This window comes from Triticum dicoccoides, chromosome 5A (genome assembly GCF_002162155.2).
Source record: "Triticum dicoccoides isolate Atlit2015 ecotype Zavitan chromosome 5A, WEW_v2.0, whole genome shotgun sequence".
In the NCBI taxonomy this organism is placed as follows: Eukaryota; Viridiplantae; Streptophyta; class Magnoliopsida; order Poales; family Poaceae; genus Triticum; species Triticum dicoccoides.
Genome location: NC_041388.1, coordinates 629,355,288 through 629,372,971, shown reverse-complemented (window position 1 = coordinate 629,372,971; position 17,684 = coordinate 629,355,288). Strand labels below are relative to the sequence as shown.

The window sequence follows — 17,684 nt, the reverse complement described above, 5'->3', positions numbered from 1 at the left end:
CCATGACAAGGGGATGACGAGAGGGAAAAGATGATTTACAATCAAGACCTTGTTTTAATAGTAAAGATGACCAATGGTAGGAGTAGGGCAGTCTTGGATCGTGTGCCTCACAAGAGAAACAATCGTCGCATCCATCTTGCTCCCCCTCCTCTCTTCCCTCCAGCGGTTACGCCGTCGGCTATAGGAGCGGGACACGTCCTCTTCGTTCCTTTTTAGCATGTTTTTTTCATTTCTCTGTTCCCAGTGGCGGCGGTGAGGACGCATCGAAATAAGGTCACTTCGGCCTATTCCTACCTCAATGGCATCCAATTGGGCGTCAACAAAGAGCATGTCGGGGTACGTGTAGTCATATTCGGTTCTGAGTTGTTGGGTCTATCAAGCGAATACTTGGTTGGTTATTGGCACGATGACCTCGACCTCTTCATTTGTTCTATTCTGCGGCAAGCTTCATTTTCCGCAACCCTATGGATTGGTGGTGGAGAATTGCAACTCTGCACTGCACGGAGTGTTGGCCCAATCGATGTTTCTTCAGCAGCTACTAGATCTTGTTGTTGGCGGCGAGTGACTATTGCAGACTTCAAAGTTTTGTATGGTGATGGAGTTTGCCAGGTGTGCCTATCCAATGTATTCTTTAAGCTCCGATGGACAACGAGAAGCGAAGGAAAAAGATGATCACTGTGATTTTTTTATGGACAACGAGAAGCGAGGGAAAAAGATGACCATTATGATCTTTTTGATGTAATTGGATAGTTGGTTGTGCGTTGCAATGCGGTATAAATATTCTAGTATGTTAGTTCATGATTTACCTGCCCATATTAATGTGATTCTGTAAATAAATGTTATCAAATCTTGCCTATGATTTACCTACCTAAATAAACAGTAGGATTTTATTTGATGGTCAATTGTTTGGTAGAAGCTATTGGCTTATGAAAGACATAGATTTATTTGACAAGTTAATAAAAGGCATGACAACTAAGGCAAATTTCAAGAAAAATCGATGCAAATATGGGAGACAGGAGATAAAATATCAAAATGAAGAGATGAACATGAGAATGTACATAAGGATAGACAAAGGATGAGTTGAACGACATATCCTTACATTCTTTTTAAGTAGGAAAGATTTACTCCCTTCGTTCCTAAATATAAGTCTTATTAGAGATTTCAATACATATGAATGTATATAGACACGATAGAGTGTAGATTCACTCATTTTGCTCCGAATGTGGTCCATATTGGAATGTCTAAAAAGACTCATATTTGCACTCCATCCGTTTCTAAATAAGACCTTTTAAAGATTTCAATACAAACTACATGCGGTTGTATATAGAAGTATTTTAGAGTGTAAATTCACTCATTTTGCTACGTACGTAATCTATATTGAAATCTCTAAAAGGGCTTATATTTAGAAACAGTTAATTGTCTACCATGCCTTTTGGTCTCTTTTCTATATAAAAATATGCAAATAAATGAAACAACCCCAATACAATATCCTCTATGCAGTCCAGACCAAATAATAAGCAATACTACTCTCCGTTTTTAAATATAAGTCTTTTTAAAAATTCCAAAATAAATAAGGTACAAAGCAAAACGAGTGGAATATGTCTACATACATTCCTATGTAGTTGGTATTGAAATTTCTAAAAACACTTTGGGGGGAGGGAGTACGGTAATACAGTACAGTAGTACAGTATTAATTATGATACGGAGGGTGTGCATGAAAATACCGTCATTACTGCGGCCAGCAGCTTCCTCCCGACTTCACTCCCCCCTCCCCATCCTCTCCTCGTAGTCTCCGCCGGACGCCGACGCCGACGCCCGCCCCCTACCTGCGGCGAGACCCCAGGCGCGGCGGCGGCGGCGGCGGCGGGACCTGCTCAGATCCGATGGGGGCGACGGAGCCGCAGTGGGTGCTGATGGCCACGGGGCGGTCGCCGACCAACATCGCGGTGATCAAGTACTGGGGGAAGCGGGACGAGGCGCTCATCCTCCCCGTCAACGACAGCATCAGCGTCACCCTCGACCCCGACCACCTCTCCGCCACCACCACCGTCGCTGCCAGCCCCGCATTCCCATCCGACCGCATGTGGCTCAACGGCAAGGTGAGCTCCCCCTCCCCCACTGCCTGGACTTTTTTTTTTCCTTTTCGCCCCACGCTCGCTTGCCCCCCATTGCCACCGCCGCCGCCGCTACGGCTGTCTAGATGTTTTGTTCTAGGGTGGATGCGGTCGACTCCTCGGCTGAGTGTCCCTGTGGTGATCCGCCAGATTTCAAGCTTGAAAGAATTTCTGTCTCGTGTTTCTGGCATTACACGATGGTTTGGGCAGTGTGAGTGTTCGTCTAGTCAAATTGGCTGCCCCTTCTTAGATCTGGACCGGGACCTGTTTCAAAGCTCGCTGCATTTGCAAAGGCAGTTAGCGGAGCTCTGAAAATTTGTCTTGTAAAGAAAAGCCAAAAGGCACATTTCTGTTTCTGTTGTCTGCACTAGCGTCAGTACTATATTGATGCCCAGCTCATGCTTTGGACATTGACTCTAGGTAAGTGGCCAGTGCAAGGTGATTCTATAGCGATGCTTTAGCCGGAATAACGGAATTGCTGTCTGATCAGATGGTAGTGTGATTCTGATTCAGTCATCCTTTTGATTTGGAATTGGGCAGGAGATCTCATTGTCGGGCGGGAGATTCCAGAGCTGCCTGAGGGAGATACGGAAGCGGGCTCGTGATGTCGACGACGAGAAAAAGGGGATCAAGATCAAGAAAGAGGACTGGGAAAAGTTGCATGTCCACATAGCGTCCTACAACAACTTCCCAACCGCTGCCGGTTTGGCCTCTTCGGCTGCTGGCCTTGCTTGTCTTGGTAATTCTCCTAGTTCAGATGCCACTGTTATAAGTCAGGAAAACATATGTATAACCAAAATTGTGAATATTTCGTGTCAGGCTTTGATTTCCTTTTGTTTTCTGCTGTTCTACACGCACCCGAGTTGTGTTTAGTAGCAGAGGGGTTTCTTTCTTATTCTCTTGCCAGCATTAATCTTGATGTGGGTAGATGCATTTCTAGATAGAAGTGGACGGTGCTCCTATCGAGAGGTTTCTACCTTCCAGATACACCTTTGTGAGCTATTCATAATATTAGGGAAACATTATGGTTATCCAACTGCCTAATACTGCCCTGAATCCTGCTGCTAAGGCTGTCCTATTTATCTGCAATTTGTTCTTTATTTGGTTGTATAGAGGCACCAAAACATAATAAGTAGAAAATATGTTTCTTGGTTCTGGTCTGCTGGTTAATCTTAGAAATGGCTGGTCCTAACAAAGTTCCATGATATACTGCTAATATCTGGTCCCGGGTCTTGTTTTGTCCTAATTGACTAACACTTCTCTGCATGCTTGTTTTGTACAAATATCGATTACTTTATTTTGTGTCTTGAAGTTTGATAGTGCTATCCAACACAAAATGACTATTTTGATCATAAACATGCTAAGCGCGGTCTTGCTTTCATGCCAATAGCACAGCACATAATTACTCATTTGAATACTGTTTGCAGTTTTCACCCTGGGGAAGCTAATGAACGTGAATGAAGATTACGGAGAACTTTCTTCAATAGCAAGGTATGTATGGAAACATTATGTAGCAACACCCTGTTTGTGCTCTATCCTGTTTGCGATGTTTGCTTGATGGTATAGCGCAACAATGGAGTACTTCATTTTGTTAAATGATAAGCTAGCAGCTTGATCTTTTTTGGGGGAAATCTAGTTGATTCCTCCTTATGGGTGTTGAGCTACTTTGTAAACCAGGCACCCCCTGTCTTCTACCTTTTTTTATACTTTATACCGAACTTTAAGCTTTGAATGGAAAAGCTAGGCCAAGGCCTTTCATCTAAAAAAATGATAAGCTGGTGGATTTATGTCTTCGCTTTCCTTATATGCTTCTCTTGGCTAACAAATTTCAGTGCAGGCAGGGGTCTGGAAGTGCATGCCGCAGTATATATGGTGGATTTGTGAAATGGTGTATGGGAAAAGTAACTTATCTCTTGGTTATGGCAGAGAAATTGTATTTGTTAAAATACATGCTTTTCTCTTGGAAAACGATTGAGTTTGACTTTATACTTGCAGAATGACGACGGAAGTGACAGCATGGCAGTACAGCTTGTTAACGAGTCACACTGGGATGATCTTGTTATAATCATAGCAGTGGTATGTCAATGTGATCTCTGTTATATAACATGATCTGTTTCATATATTTATCATTGGAAATTGCTCATTGAGTCATGGTTTCATTTACACCAAATCTCAACTAGCTAGTGACACCATTTTACCATTTTTGTCCCAAATTATTTTCCTATTATGTTGCTTTGTGGAATTAGGTCAGTTCAAAGCAGAAGGAAACCAGTAGCACCGGTGGGATGCGAGACACTGTTGAAACAAGCCCCCTCTTGCAGTACAGGGCCCAGGTGAATGCATTTTCATCTTTAACTTGAAATGTTTTGAACGGTTCACATGATGTACAATTATTCTTATAAGAATCGTCATGAAGCTGCAATATGAAATCTGAACTGTAATTTTATCCCTCCTGTTCTGTGGACCGTCAGGTTTTGTGGTTTTGAAAAAAAAACCGAAGTGTTTTGGAAATTATACTGATCAATATCTTTAGCTGCACTTCACTGTTTCTTGCACTGACTGTGCACTGCACTGTTTCTTGTATTCCAGACTGTAGTGCCAAGTCGGATATTGAAAATGGAAGATGCTATCAAGAATCGTGATTTTGAATCCTTCGCCAGGTTAACTTGTGCCGATAGCAACCAGTTTCATGCTGTATGTTTGGACACGAGTCCTCCCATCTTCTACATGAACGACACATCACACAGGTAGTTTTTATCGCAGTCCTGATTTTGAGGATCTGTTCCTACTGAAATTCCAGAGTTAAGAATTGCTCTCTCAACCAACTGCAGGATAATTAGCCTTGTGGAAAAGTGGAATCACTCGGAAGGAACACCACAGGTATATTCTGTTCCTGTTTAACACGTGCTACTTTTCAATTCTCTGAACTGTGTCTGCTGCCTAGGGATCTTAAATATAGTTCTGGTATCCATCAAGGCGGGCTAAACTTAATTATGACATGGCAGTACAAGGAGTTTTTACTGCACTGGACCAAACATGTATCAGTAGCATCACTTGTTGGAGTAATTTATCCTAATTTAAAAGGTGTGAACCTTGGTAAAATCATTGCATGTTTCTGAAAAATAGCGAAAATATGAGTCATGCTTATGCTTTGAAGTTTGAACCCTTGATTTTGATGGAACATATTTTTTAGAGTCCTTCCTGAGTACATGAACTATTACTAGTAGTAATAGTAATAGTTCTGGAGCTGCAGACTTAAAATACTTCTATAGTTCTATAGGTGTTGTATCTATCAAATAGCATCGAAAGTTTGAATTATGAAAAGAATTCATAAGAAATATCTTATTGTATTTCCTTCATCAAACGATAAAACTTCATTGCAATCTTGGCAGTATTATTTGTCTTTGTCTGGCATGCATTTCACCTAAACTGCAAATCATTGGTACTGGATGGTGTGATTGATCTGATACCGAAATTTGATTTCTTGTAATTGCAGGTTGCCTACACATTTGATGCTGGGCCTAACGCTGTCCTAATAGCACGGAACCGCAAAACTGCCACCCTTCTCCTTCAGAGGCTTTTATACACTTTCCCCCCACAGGAGAATGACTTGGACAGGTGTGTCTGGTATTATCAAGATTAAAACCTAGTATTTATTTGTTTCTAGGTATACTACAAACATGTGCACCTCTGACAAACATGATCATGGCAGCTATATGCTCGGCGATAAATCGATCCTAAGCGATGCTGGTTTGCAATCCATAGCCGATGTCGAGGCCCTTCCAGCGCCTCCGGAAATGAAAGCTCCAAACCAAAAATTCAAAGGTGATGTTAGCTACTTCATCTGTAGCAGGCCTGGGGCCGGCCCAAAAGTTCTCACCGATGAGGGCCATGCCTTGATTGATTCAGCCACGGGGCTTGCGAAAGGAGTGTAATTTTGGACGATGATAGGTTTCCGTAACAGTCTTTGGTTGAGATTAATGTAGAATTGTCACGTTGTTGTACACTCAGTACTTTCGTCATTTTGATCTTGTACTGTACCTTCGATCTTGTACTATTTCCATCATTTTGTCCCTGACTGTTGTAGCCTCTTAAAGAACATGTATATTTCTTCAATAAAAGTTTGTGGAATGAATTATCATTTTATCGATCTCATTTTCTGTATAGTCCAATGCATGGATGGAATCGTTCTTGTTACTTTGGCATCCAAAAATAATAATAGCACATAAGAGCATGAGGACTTCAACAAATTGTTACTTCTGGTGTTCTTTATACTAGATGATCGAAAATTTTAACACAGAAAGTATCTAAAATACATTTTTCCTTTTCCAGTGTAAGTATTTGATTGCAACACCTTGTGAGGAATTTTTTTTTAAATATGAACGGAAATGATATCTAGCGAACGTTCGTTGGGAGCCAATCTTAGCGAACGCCTTCCCTGACGTTGCATGGATCTTGGTGCAAGGCCGACGCCACGTAGATAAGCTAGAGTCATTCATTGTAACCCGTTTCCAGGCAAACACCCTCTTTCTATCTATCTAAAAAATGCACGAACCAATGTGGGTGAGGAGGGTTCAAAGCGGGGGTTTGTGAAATCTTGAGTTCAAGATGCTATATGTATCCTTGAAGCTATTTTGTGTTTTGATTCAATTTCTCATTTGAAAATTTGACCAAATAAAATCCAGAAAACCTGTTTTTTCATTTCATCTATTTGAAAGGTCAAAGTCCTATTTTTTTGGCCATGTCCCGTTTTTTTACAAGTCCATGGCAATATTTTTGGGATTGTTTTCCACTTTATCACGTGGCAGTTTATTATTTAAAATATGGCATTTTTAGTATTAATAACTTGCCATTTTTATTATCAAGATGATGTAAATTTTATTATTAAGTGGATTTAATTTTTATTGTTGAGAGGATGAGATATTTATTATTGAGAGGATGGCATTTTTATTAGCAAGACGATGATATTTTTAGAATTAATGGCATGGATTTTTTTTCTTTTATTGGCCAAGGCAATCCCTGTGTGTGATTTTTTATTTTATTTTTAAAACGAAACAATAGAATCTAACTTGGGGCTTATCCATATAAAATATTTCTTATTTAGAGGATGAAAGTTTTCTAAAGTTTAGCATGGCACTTTTATTTTGTAGATCACCCGGCCTTTTTCTTATCATACTCATTGTAGATTTATAAATGAGAGAAATGACAGTAATATAGTAGCATTTAAATCCATGTATGTTTTATGAGGTGCATTTAGAGAAGATAATGTTGGATTGTTTATTAGTAGTAGAGAAAATATTTCTTATTTAGAGGATGGCAGTTTTTAAAGTTTAGCATGGCAGTTTTATTTTGTAGATCACACGACATTTTTCTTATCATACTCATTGTAGATTTATAAATGAGAGAAATGACAGTAATAAAGAAGCACGACTGTTTTTCTTTCATAATTAAGATAATGGCAATTAGGGTTATCTTTTGATGATGACATTTTTTCACAAAAATACTTCCTCATTCCTACTCCCCTGTTTTGAAATAAGCTTTGTAAAGCTAGTACAAAGTTTTTCCTAAAAAAAAAAGCTAGTACAAAGTTCAGTCACTTATTTTGAGACGGAGGGAGTACATTATTCAATGGAGGGAGTAGTAAGCTGGGCCTCTGGGTCAACCAGCGGTCGGGCCAGAGCATTCTGGCGCAGTGAGCGTCAAGTAGGATTCCATTTCGGCCCACGGACTCCTCCCCTCCCCGTCGTCCGGGTCTCCTCGTCTTCTCCACAGCCCACCCCGCAGTCTCGCTCTCAAAAATTCGCGACTCTCTCTCGCGTCTCTCCATCGCCATGGAGATGGAGGCGATGGGGAAGCAGCAGAGGGAGGAGGCGCTCCTCGGGGCCGCCGCCGCCGGCAACCTCCGCCTCCTCAAGAGTAACCCCGCCTCCTCCTCCTCCTCCTCATGCTCTTTCTCCTTAGGGTTTGATGATGGTAGTAGCTTGACGGGTTAGTGCCTTGACTTGGCTCCCAATTCTCGCGTCGCGCAGAGATGGCGAGGTGGATGGGCTCCGGCGGGCAAGGCGAGGCCGCCGTCCTGGCGGCGGTGGAGGACGGCCAAGGGGACCGCGCGCTGCACCTGGCGGCCGCGGCGGGGCGGCTCGAGGTCTGCAGGTACCTCGTCCAGGACCTCCGCCTCGATGTCAATCAGCTCAACCTCATAGGTGGCGTTCCCTTCCCTGCTCCCCTCCGCGTCACTTGGCAGCTCTGTCAACTTCTATTTATGTATTTATTTATGCTGATTCTGCTCACTGTCAGTTACTACCACGCTGTATGGTGGAATTCGCATTTCAGGCTTCAGATTTGGTGTTACATGCTGTATGGTGTATGCATTTGTAAATTGTCAACTTCTAGTTGTGTATTAGTATGCTGATTCTGCTTACTAGTTAGTTACTACTTACTACCATGTGAAATCCTTATTTTAGGCTTCAAATTTGGTGTTACATGTTGTATGGTGTATATATGCATTTGTAAATTGTGATTAAGTGACAAGTGGATCGATTTCAAATATCCCCATGTCCAATATATGCACACAGACATACCGCGAACATCGCCGGTTTTCTTTGGATATGTTGTACGGGCAAACCGCTACTTGTGGACTGTATATGAAGTGTCTCCTCTGTCTGTCGTTGTGCAATTTTGTCAACAGTAAACATGTGTCAGATGGATAGGCATTTGATACTGCACTAGCTAAGTTCTCTTTTCACGTTTGGCTCTCTTGTGTACAACTTTTTGTATTGAGGGCAGGATTGGCATGAATTTGTTGAGCTCCTCATGTTTAATTTTTCGACTGTTGCAGGTGACACGCCACTGTACCTTTCTGCCTCATATGGGAGAGCTGATGCTGCAAGATATCTTCTTGATCATGGTGCTGATCCACTAGCTGGCAAAGTACACTCACCTCTCCATGGCGCTGCAAAGGAAGGTCTCTCTCTTTCCCAACAAGTATGCTTATTTATCACGTGTCAGTGCATACATAGTCAATTTGATTTTTTGCCTTAGAAAGCCACATCGCTGGATATAAGCAGCATTAGACTCCGACCAACATGGCCCCGCAGCTGTGGGTTAGCAGGCATAGGGATCCTAACCGGTGGTAGGAGGCACCGCATCAGCCTTAGAGATAACTGGATAAACCGTTTTCGTAATGGTTTTGCTAATTCTCGGTCAGTGAAAATTAGTCTCAGGATTCTTTTTTTTTTTGTTTTATATGGCTGGTTATAAAATAAACTTTCAGTTTTCCATTGTTATATGAAGTAAGCATTTCTGGGTCGACTGATCCAAATTGGATTAATTTGTTAACATTTGTCTGGTAGCCTCTCACTGTTTGGTTTTGCCTCATATTGTTGTGAGAGAAGTAAGCATTTCTGGGCGACTGATCCAAATTGGATCCATTCCTTCAAACTAGTTATTGGTTTTCGTTTGATAAGATTAGTCTTAATTTTGTTAACATTTGTTTGGTAGGTTCTCTCTCTTTGAATAAAGTAAGTAAGAAACACACATCACAGCGTACAGAGCTACAGCCTTCACACTCTTGTGATCGTTATAGTTGACTACTATGACACCTCTCTTGGCTTGTGTGATGCTTGATGTTTATATTTTAGCATATACTTGCCATTTTTTTATGTGATTTCCATCGAACAAAGCTCCCATATACTTGCCATATTTTTTATTTGGATGATAGCCGAAGAAACATTAACGAGTGTGTGGAGAGAATAACTTTGAGGTTGGATATCTAATGTTATCTAAGGTTTTGGTTATAATCTTATAAGCTCAAAATTGACGACTTCTTCTACTTCCAGGGATAGACAAGGAAAATTTGAATAGTCCCAATCCGTCCACTTTTGAAAACCTGGTCCTTGATGAGATAAGTGGTAACCAAAATGGTTACTGGGCAGTTCATGATCACAAAACTGAAAACTGGCCCAGAGTTAATTTTTAGTGCAAAATGAAAACTGAAAGCTGGTATCCGATGTTGGGAAATATTCTTGTCTCATTCATTCTTTTTTGAAACCTCGTTTTCCAGGACATTGTGAAATAGTAGAACTGCTGCTTTCAAGAGGAATCAATGTGGATTTAGATTCTGCGCAAGGGACGCCATTGCATGCAGCTGCTATTTCTAAACACCATGACATAATTAAGATCTTGTTGGAGCACCATGCCGATGTAAGACACCAGTTTCTTTGTTCTCTTCTTTGCGGTGAAAAAGAGAACTCTGGAACGGAATATCTTGTGGCCAGTGGTACTCGTGCTTCATCTGTATATTCTATTTGGGAATGCACTGGAATGGAAGATCTTGTTGCCTTTGATCTTGTGCTCCATCTGAACAAAAGATCTGCACTGTACTCTCCCTCTGTAAACTAATATAGGACCGTTTTAGTGATCTAAACGGTCCTATATTAGTTTAAGAGGGAGTATTTGAAACAACAAAAAATCATCATGGACAGTATTTAATTATCCTAAAGTAAAACGTGCTCATGTTATGTCTAATTTCTATGTAATATATTTCTTTCTGTTCCCTTCAGAAATACCAATATATTTAACACACCATGAGTATACTTTACTTCTCTATTGATGTATCTCAAAATTAATTTCTCTACTGGTCGCTCTTTTCTTTCCGACTAGTGTAAGTGATTGATTCTTCCACTTTTCGTAGCCTAACAAGGTTTACGGTCTTGGTTATGCCCCATTGAGTTGGGCCATCCGTGCCATCAGGCCCATGCCTAGAGAGCCGTTGGAATGTGTCAAGCTACTTGTTAAGGTCAGTACTCTTTCTTTGTATGGAGCTTTGTTAAAGTTTTGTAGGCACAACTTCATTTTCTTTGTGTATATAACATATAAAGCATTAACCCAAACAAATGATCAAATAGTTATTCATTTGCACAGGCTGGTGCTGATCTGAATTTTATTGACTTCGATGGTGGTAGTTACGTGATGTTGGCAGTGAAGTTTGACTCACCTGGCATCATGAAGTTCTTACTAGATGCTGGTGCTAACCCCAATATTCCCGATGAAGTGAGCTTTACTTGTTTTGCTGTTTTCACTTGTCATCATCTACTTTTCATGCATATGCTGTAAGTTAGCTGACATTATCGTTCCATTTTTTCTCTATGAGGTTATGTTAGGCTGTAGACTCTTGACACTTGACAGATTAGGATAATCATCTTACCCACACATCGTCTGACACCAGGAATAGGCTTGCATGAGGGGAAAACACTACTTCCTTGGGCTACAAAAAGATGGCATACACATTTTCGAGATTTAACTTTGATCATCAATTAGAGAAAACACAAGTCATGTAACTTAAAGATTGTACCATAGGAAAATTCTTTATATAGTACGAATTTAATGGTATAATTTTTGTGACACATAACCCACATTTTATTGGTTAAGGTCAAGGCTTAAGACATTTGTGACGACTATATATGCAGTATGCAATGCAGCAAGCAGAAGAGAAGATGCTGCTTCTGTGCATAACCGAAATCCATTTTTCAGCTGCACAGAAGAAAAATACACGATTCAAACCTATGTGGGATTATAAAATGGAATGGTTAGGTTGTATTTATACATCTGACATTCACCCCGGTCAATTCTTGATGACACATGGTCAGGGGAATTCAGTAACCTTATTTCACTTCTTATTCTGTGAGGATACCTTCTTGCGCCTTGGATTAAGTATTATAGGTACTGTAAGTACTAAATACATAAGTAAAAGGATGTAAAAATAGAGAACTTATGGTAGATCAAAATTGCCAGTTATTATACCATAGGCGAACTTATGCCAATATTCCTCAATCTCTTCAATCATCTCACATTCTCACTTACTCATGCTTGATATCTCACCTCCATGTAAAGAGGACCTCCAAAACGCCATCTAAATAATTTCACTCTCAGATCAGCATAATAGATTATGTTATTTCCCTACTTGAGCTTTTGGTCACAATCTCGCTCTGACAAGGGCAGCGGTGGTGTAGAGAGGGAAGGAGGGAGACAAAGAGCTGTGTGTTTATAGTAGCAGAGATGATGTCGAAACATTGTAAAATTTGAATCTTCTGTGTTGTAAATTGCAGAGTATGTCATTTATATGTTTCTTGTCTACTGAATTAGGAATTGAAAAAAAAATCTCCAGTTTCTTCATAGCCTGGTCAAATAAACATAAAATGTTTCTTCTGCAAAGATTTATTTTGCCCCTTCCATGTATATTTTGGTGTTTGTATCATCTTCATCCTATTCTGTTTTGAAAAGTCTATGCAATACAACATATTAGTTGAAGCTCTCGGTTATTAGTGTTAGTGTACTTGACGTAACCCTTGTCTTACAAATTTTGTTCGGAAGGATGAACGAGACTGTTCTATCATTTGTCCTTCGTAGTGATTCTCTTGAAGTCCAACCAGCCATTTCATTGAGATCTTAGGCTGTGATTCCTAAATATTAATTTGGAAATCTTTCAATTACATTTTGTATTTATATTTGTTATTTATTATTTACTCTTGCAGTGTGGTAGGACACCAATTGAAGTTGCTGCCTCTAAAGGCAGTAGGGACATGGTTGAAATGCTATTCCCTTTAACTTCTCCTATTTCAACGCTGCCGGACTGGAGTATTGATGGAATCATTTCTCATGTGAAACACTTTGGTTTGAAGCCGAGGGTATGTGTTTCATTCTGTGCTCACTTGCAGTTCCATATGTTATTTATCATCACCCTGTAGTTATGTTCTTTGGCAGTTCTGTCCATTAGAGTACAAATAGTTTTAATTCACGATTGTTGTAAATTCCATTGTGCAAACAAAAAATTCCATGCACAAATTTTACTTTTCGTGCATTGCATCACTATTAGCAAACTTCTAGTCTTTGGGTATGACCTTATGGTGAACTATTAATGTGCTAGACTTAATAAAGTTATCCTGGATGATATTGTGCCAGCCCTGCAACTACGGACAATGTAGTTTTTATTACGAATTTATAGTCTTATACATTAATTAGGATACGTCCTGATCTCCGGATAAACCCTGCAACACTGCAGTACAACCATAGTTAGTTTTAAATAGCGGGCTATGACTCTTAGCAGAGGACATCTCTAAACGCTATAGCGTGCTATTTAAAACTTTACTTCATGTGTTAGGACCAAAGTCTCTAAGCGCAGGATCTCTCTAAACGCTATAGCGGCGTTATAGCGTTTTCCTAGTCTTATACATTAATTAAGTGATATAAGCTGAGACTTACAAATTTGTACATTTTTCATGTTTACATTACAGGATATTTCTACATATTTATCCTAACAGCAATTTTTCTGTGATCAGGATAAAGAAATGTACGCAAAGAGAAGAACTGAAGTTAAACGGAAAGCTTCTGAGGCTTTTAAGAGAGGGGACTATTATATGGCATCAGAGATGTATAGCTCTGTAAGTCACTAGGGCCCATTTTTATTGCCTGAAGGAGTGATGGTTATTTTTTATATCTGTAAACTAGGGCATCACACAGTACTGTTATACAGAAGTTCCTATATTGAAATGTATCTGCTTGTCCAATACATTTGCTGGTTTCATGTGTACAGAGATCTCTATATCGATCAGAATAATACCATCTGAGCACCATCCCCATTGATATATTTATAATCTTGTACTCCCTCCGTCCGAAAAAACTTGTCATCGAAATGGACAAAAAAGGATGTATCTAGAACTAAAATACATTTAGATACATCCCTTTTTATTCATTTTGATGACAAGTATTTTCGGACGGAGGGAGTAGTACTCTTTTTTTAGGCATTGCTAAAAGCTGCATGTGATTAATGTGTTTGTAGACAAGGGCATTTGACCCTAGTCCGGATGAGTATGCAACCATATTGGCAAATATTAGTCTATGCGCGTTGCGTGCTGGAAATGGAAAAGCTGCTCTGTCTTATGCTACCATGTGCAGAATGGGGCGACCTCTTTGGCCAAAAGCCTGCTACCGAGAAGGGGCAGCTCTTATGTTATTGAAGGTAAAAAGAACACAGTAGTTTTCTTCAAGCATCTGTGATCATGATCGTATAACTGATCATCTTATGGTGTGTACTTGTAGAAGTACGGGAGAGCATGTGAGGCTTTTGCGGATGGCTTGAAGCTTGACCCTACAAGTGGTGATATTGCAAATGCTTTAAGGTAACTGGTCCATGTTTTCGTGGTGTGTAGGGTGACGTGCAATCCCCTGCTTCGTAAGTTAAGTAAAGAACAAATGATATCTTGATAGACAATTGTGTGCATGGAAGATGGTCTCCATCTCTAGAAAAATATTACATGGATTCAGTCCGTCAAGTCTGTTAAGTTTGTTTTTTCTTGAGCTGGAGCGATTTACTAATCACGGAAAGAACACTTAGTGTTGATCTGCTTATTATCATGATACATCTTCAGGGCAAGTTGTACACAGATTCCTGACAATTCTCATGTTCAAAATATTTTGGTCGCAGGGAAGCCCAAGAAGCAGCGAAGAATGCTCGTCGCCGTGAAAAGTGACCGACTGACAAGTCTTACATGCAGAATCCGATGCTTTGTTTTGTTGCTGAGCACCTTTTGTCTAGTCTGAAAACTTGTGATGATAATATACTGTTATTGTTAATTAAGACCTCCGTCACACCCATCGTTTTTAAATATGACTGGGGATGAACTCGCTAGCTTGATTCCAGTTCAAGTGTCGACAAGCTTTATCGTCACAGAACGTTAAGCTTGTTATATCTTATGGTTGAAATCATGGAATTCAGTACTGAGGTTCCTTTTTGCATTGTGACTGGCAGCCATTTCGAAGTTGGCACTAACCAGAAAGGTTTGGAACTTGGTGTATTGGGCAAAAGATCCAGGGAAACGTTTATTGTTCAGTAAATGTAGGGTATGTTCTGTGTCGTGCCCTCAAAGTAGTACTACTATCCTGATGCTTCAACCTGTTATTATTGCTGGTGCTTTAATTTGTTTGTACTGTAACATCTTGTAGCTTCACTAGTCCAATCAGCTACTGGAAATATCCATGTTCAGACATGGCAGATTTCCCCACTTTGACAATGAAATCATTTTGATATGAATACGGTCATATAGAGACAAAGAAACACCATGCCAGGAACAGCATGCCAAACTTTTAGCCACAAATACTCCCTCCGTTCCGAATTACTCGTCGCAGAAATAGATGTATCTAGATGTATTTTAGTTCTAGATACATCCATTTTTGTGACGAGTAATTTGGAATAGAGGGAGTAACAAACAAGAGTCCTACTAGATTCTTGCCAAATCGAAATGTGCATGAGAAAACTCTTTGTTTTAAAAGGTTGTCTAAAGGTCGGTGAATTGGGCAAAATATCTAGGAAACTGTTTACTGTCTATCTATTCTGCCTCGTGACCAGGACCATGTTGAAGAAAAATAGTGCAAAAAATGATGTAGTCATGTTGTTTGGTTGCTTGCATGGTAGTTGGCGTGGTTTCGCAGTGTGCAGGCACGTTTGGTAGTAGCGGCTTCCCGCATGCGATGAGAGGAGTATGAAGCCTCACACAGAAAATAAGAGAATTTTTCTCACCTCGTGGTCTGCTTGAGTCTGCATGAGTAGAGACTGCTAATTCGGTCGTTTCTCCACAGTCTAGTACCGGAGTGCTTTAAACACTGTGTGATGCAAGGAATTGATGCGAGTCAAGTAACCAAATACCGTGCGAAGTAAAAGATTACATCCATGTGCAGTCTATCAACCATCATGTAGGCAACCAAACACGCTCTAATAGTAGTATCTTGACGACGCAAGCCAACCAATGCGCATGTCGCCAAAGACAACTGCCAATGGTTTTGTACAAGATGGATTAACAATCCGAATATCCATTTTTGAGCCAAGGCTCATCTGCACCCGGTCAAGAGAAAAATCACAGAAATACAAAAAAAATTCAAAAAAATGCATGGTATATAATTTAGTGCATGAAGTGCGCTCTAATTTTCTGACCATTTGAACATACGAGTAGCTCTTAGCAAAAAAGACAAATTGAGTCAGAACAATAAATCTTTACAGACCCCAAATTTAGGAGACTCGTTGCGCCTCAGGAGCTCGAACAAGGAGCAGTAGGCCACGGCGAGAAGCCATGGGGGCGGAAGGCATCCCCGCGGCCGTGTTGGGTTAAGCAGAGGAGTTGGGATGCCGTCCATGTCGCTGCATGCTGACGCCGGGAGGAAGTTTAAGCGTGTCTGTGCTTAAACTGCCTTTCAACTAGTTCAAATCATTTATCGGCTTTGGTAAATAAAATGCTTGATATTGCCAGCAAACTTCATTTTGATAAAGAATCCTCAAAAAATGTGGAAATAGTGTAAGGAGAGATGTGTTTGATATGTGGTTAAAACTCCTTCAAACCTGAGGGGTAGGTGTGTAAGGAGAAAGTGATATCAAACAACGTGCTCTTTTTAACATTGATGGCTTTTATTATCTGCTAAAAAACATACAAATACATATGCATCCCATTTTGCAAAAAAAAAAAGTATGCACCCCCCTACATATTTGTGTGTAGATTTTTTATATAACATAAGAAAACAAACGAAAGTCAAGCTTATGGTCTGTTCTGGCAGAGTTTGCCTTTCAAAAAATAAAATTAAGAAACAAACCGTGGGCTTCAATGTTAAGAATTTGATGAAGCTTTAATTGGCAAAAAAAATTGGTATGGGTAAGAATATGTGCAGATTGGGTGGGAAATTAATATCTAACATGGTACTTCCAAGGGCAGCACTACGCGTCAGCCGGCTGATCTGACATATAGATCAGCCGGCTTGACCGCCGTAGGATTAATCCGTTGGATCACTTCGCGGGGCTGCATGCTGCCCCAGATCTCTAGTCGCTTTCAAATGGCATTTCCACCGGCTCGCGAGCTGTTTGCTTGAGTGATGCGAGCCATCAGTTTCTCCTTTCTAATTTTGTGCAACAATACTTTTGTTGCCAAACCTTCTCTTCTCTACTTTTCTGCAACAAGATCTTTGTTGCGGAAACTTCTCTTCTCTAATTTTCTGCAACAAAAGCTTTATTGCGGAACCTTCTCTTTTCTAATTTTCTGCAATAAGACTTTTATTGCAAAACTTCCCGTTCACTAATTTCCTCTAACACGTCTCATCTTGCAAAATCTTTTCTTCTTTAATTTTCTACAACAAGACTCTTGTTGCAAAAATTCCAAACACATCTTCCACCACGTCTAATTTTCTGTAACAAGATATTTGTTGCAAAAATTGCAACAACATCTCTGTCCGCATCGCGCACTAACACAATCGTCCTATGTTGTCACCATGTCGCCGTTCCGCAACAACGTTATTGTTACAGAAACTTGGAGTGGACATGGACGTACTGCGTGGTTATATGGTTGCTGCTTGCGCCGGTGGTGCCAGGATGGTGGTGAGGTTGATGGCACTCCACATCGATGGTCCAGGGAGAGCGTACGCGTGGGACCATATGACGCGTGGCGCCTGAGCGAGGCGGCTGATTTCCTCAAGCAAATCAGCCGGCTGTTTAGAAGCTTTTCCCTACTTCCAAAGGATATATATTTAAAATATGTA

The 17,684-nt window shown here is 40.4% G+C and overlaps 2 protein-coding genes across 2 annotated transcripts; both read left to right on the top strand.

Annotated features, from left to right (window-relative positions):
- Positions 1-1,737: 1,737 nt before the first annotated feature.
- LOC119303569 (diphosphomevalonate decarboxylase 2-like) lies at positions 1,738-6,258 on the top strand. Its single transcript, XM_037580699.1, has 10 exons — positions 1,738-2,099; positions 2,655-2,853; positions 3,542-3,605; positions 3,952-4,015; positions 4,110-4,190; positions 4,361-4,447; positions 4,704-4,861; positions 4,946-4,994; positions 5,611-5,732; positions 5,827-6,258. Exons 1-10 carry the CDS (start codon positions 1,884-1,886, stop codon positions 6,047-6,049), a joined length of 1,263 nt encoding a protein of 420 aa, XP_037436596.1. The 5' UTR covers positions 1,738-1,883; the 3' UTR covers positions 6,050-6,258.
- A 1,655-nt stretch (positions 6,259-7,913) lies between these two features.
- Positions 7,914-14,902, top strand: LOC119298188 (ankyrin-1-like). Its single transcript, XM_037575684.1, has 11 exons — positions 7,914-8,030; positions 8,144-8,317; positions 8,953-9,078; positions 10,177-10,316; positions 10,807-10,911; positions 11,037-11,165; positions 12,647-12,799; positions 13,451-13,552; positions 13,951-14,130; positions 14,211-14,290; positions 14,596-14,902. The coding sequence occupies exons 1-11, from the start codon at positions 7,946-7,948 to the stop codon at positions 14,639-14,641; spliced, it is 1,320 nt and encodes a 439-aa protein (XP_037431581.1). The 5' UTR covers positions 7,914-7,945; the 3' UTR covers positions 14,642-14,902.
- The last annotated feature ends 2,782 nt before the right edge of the window (positions 14,903-17,684 follow it).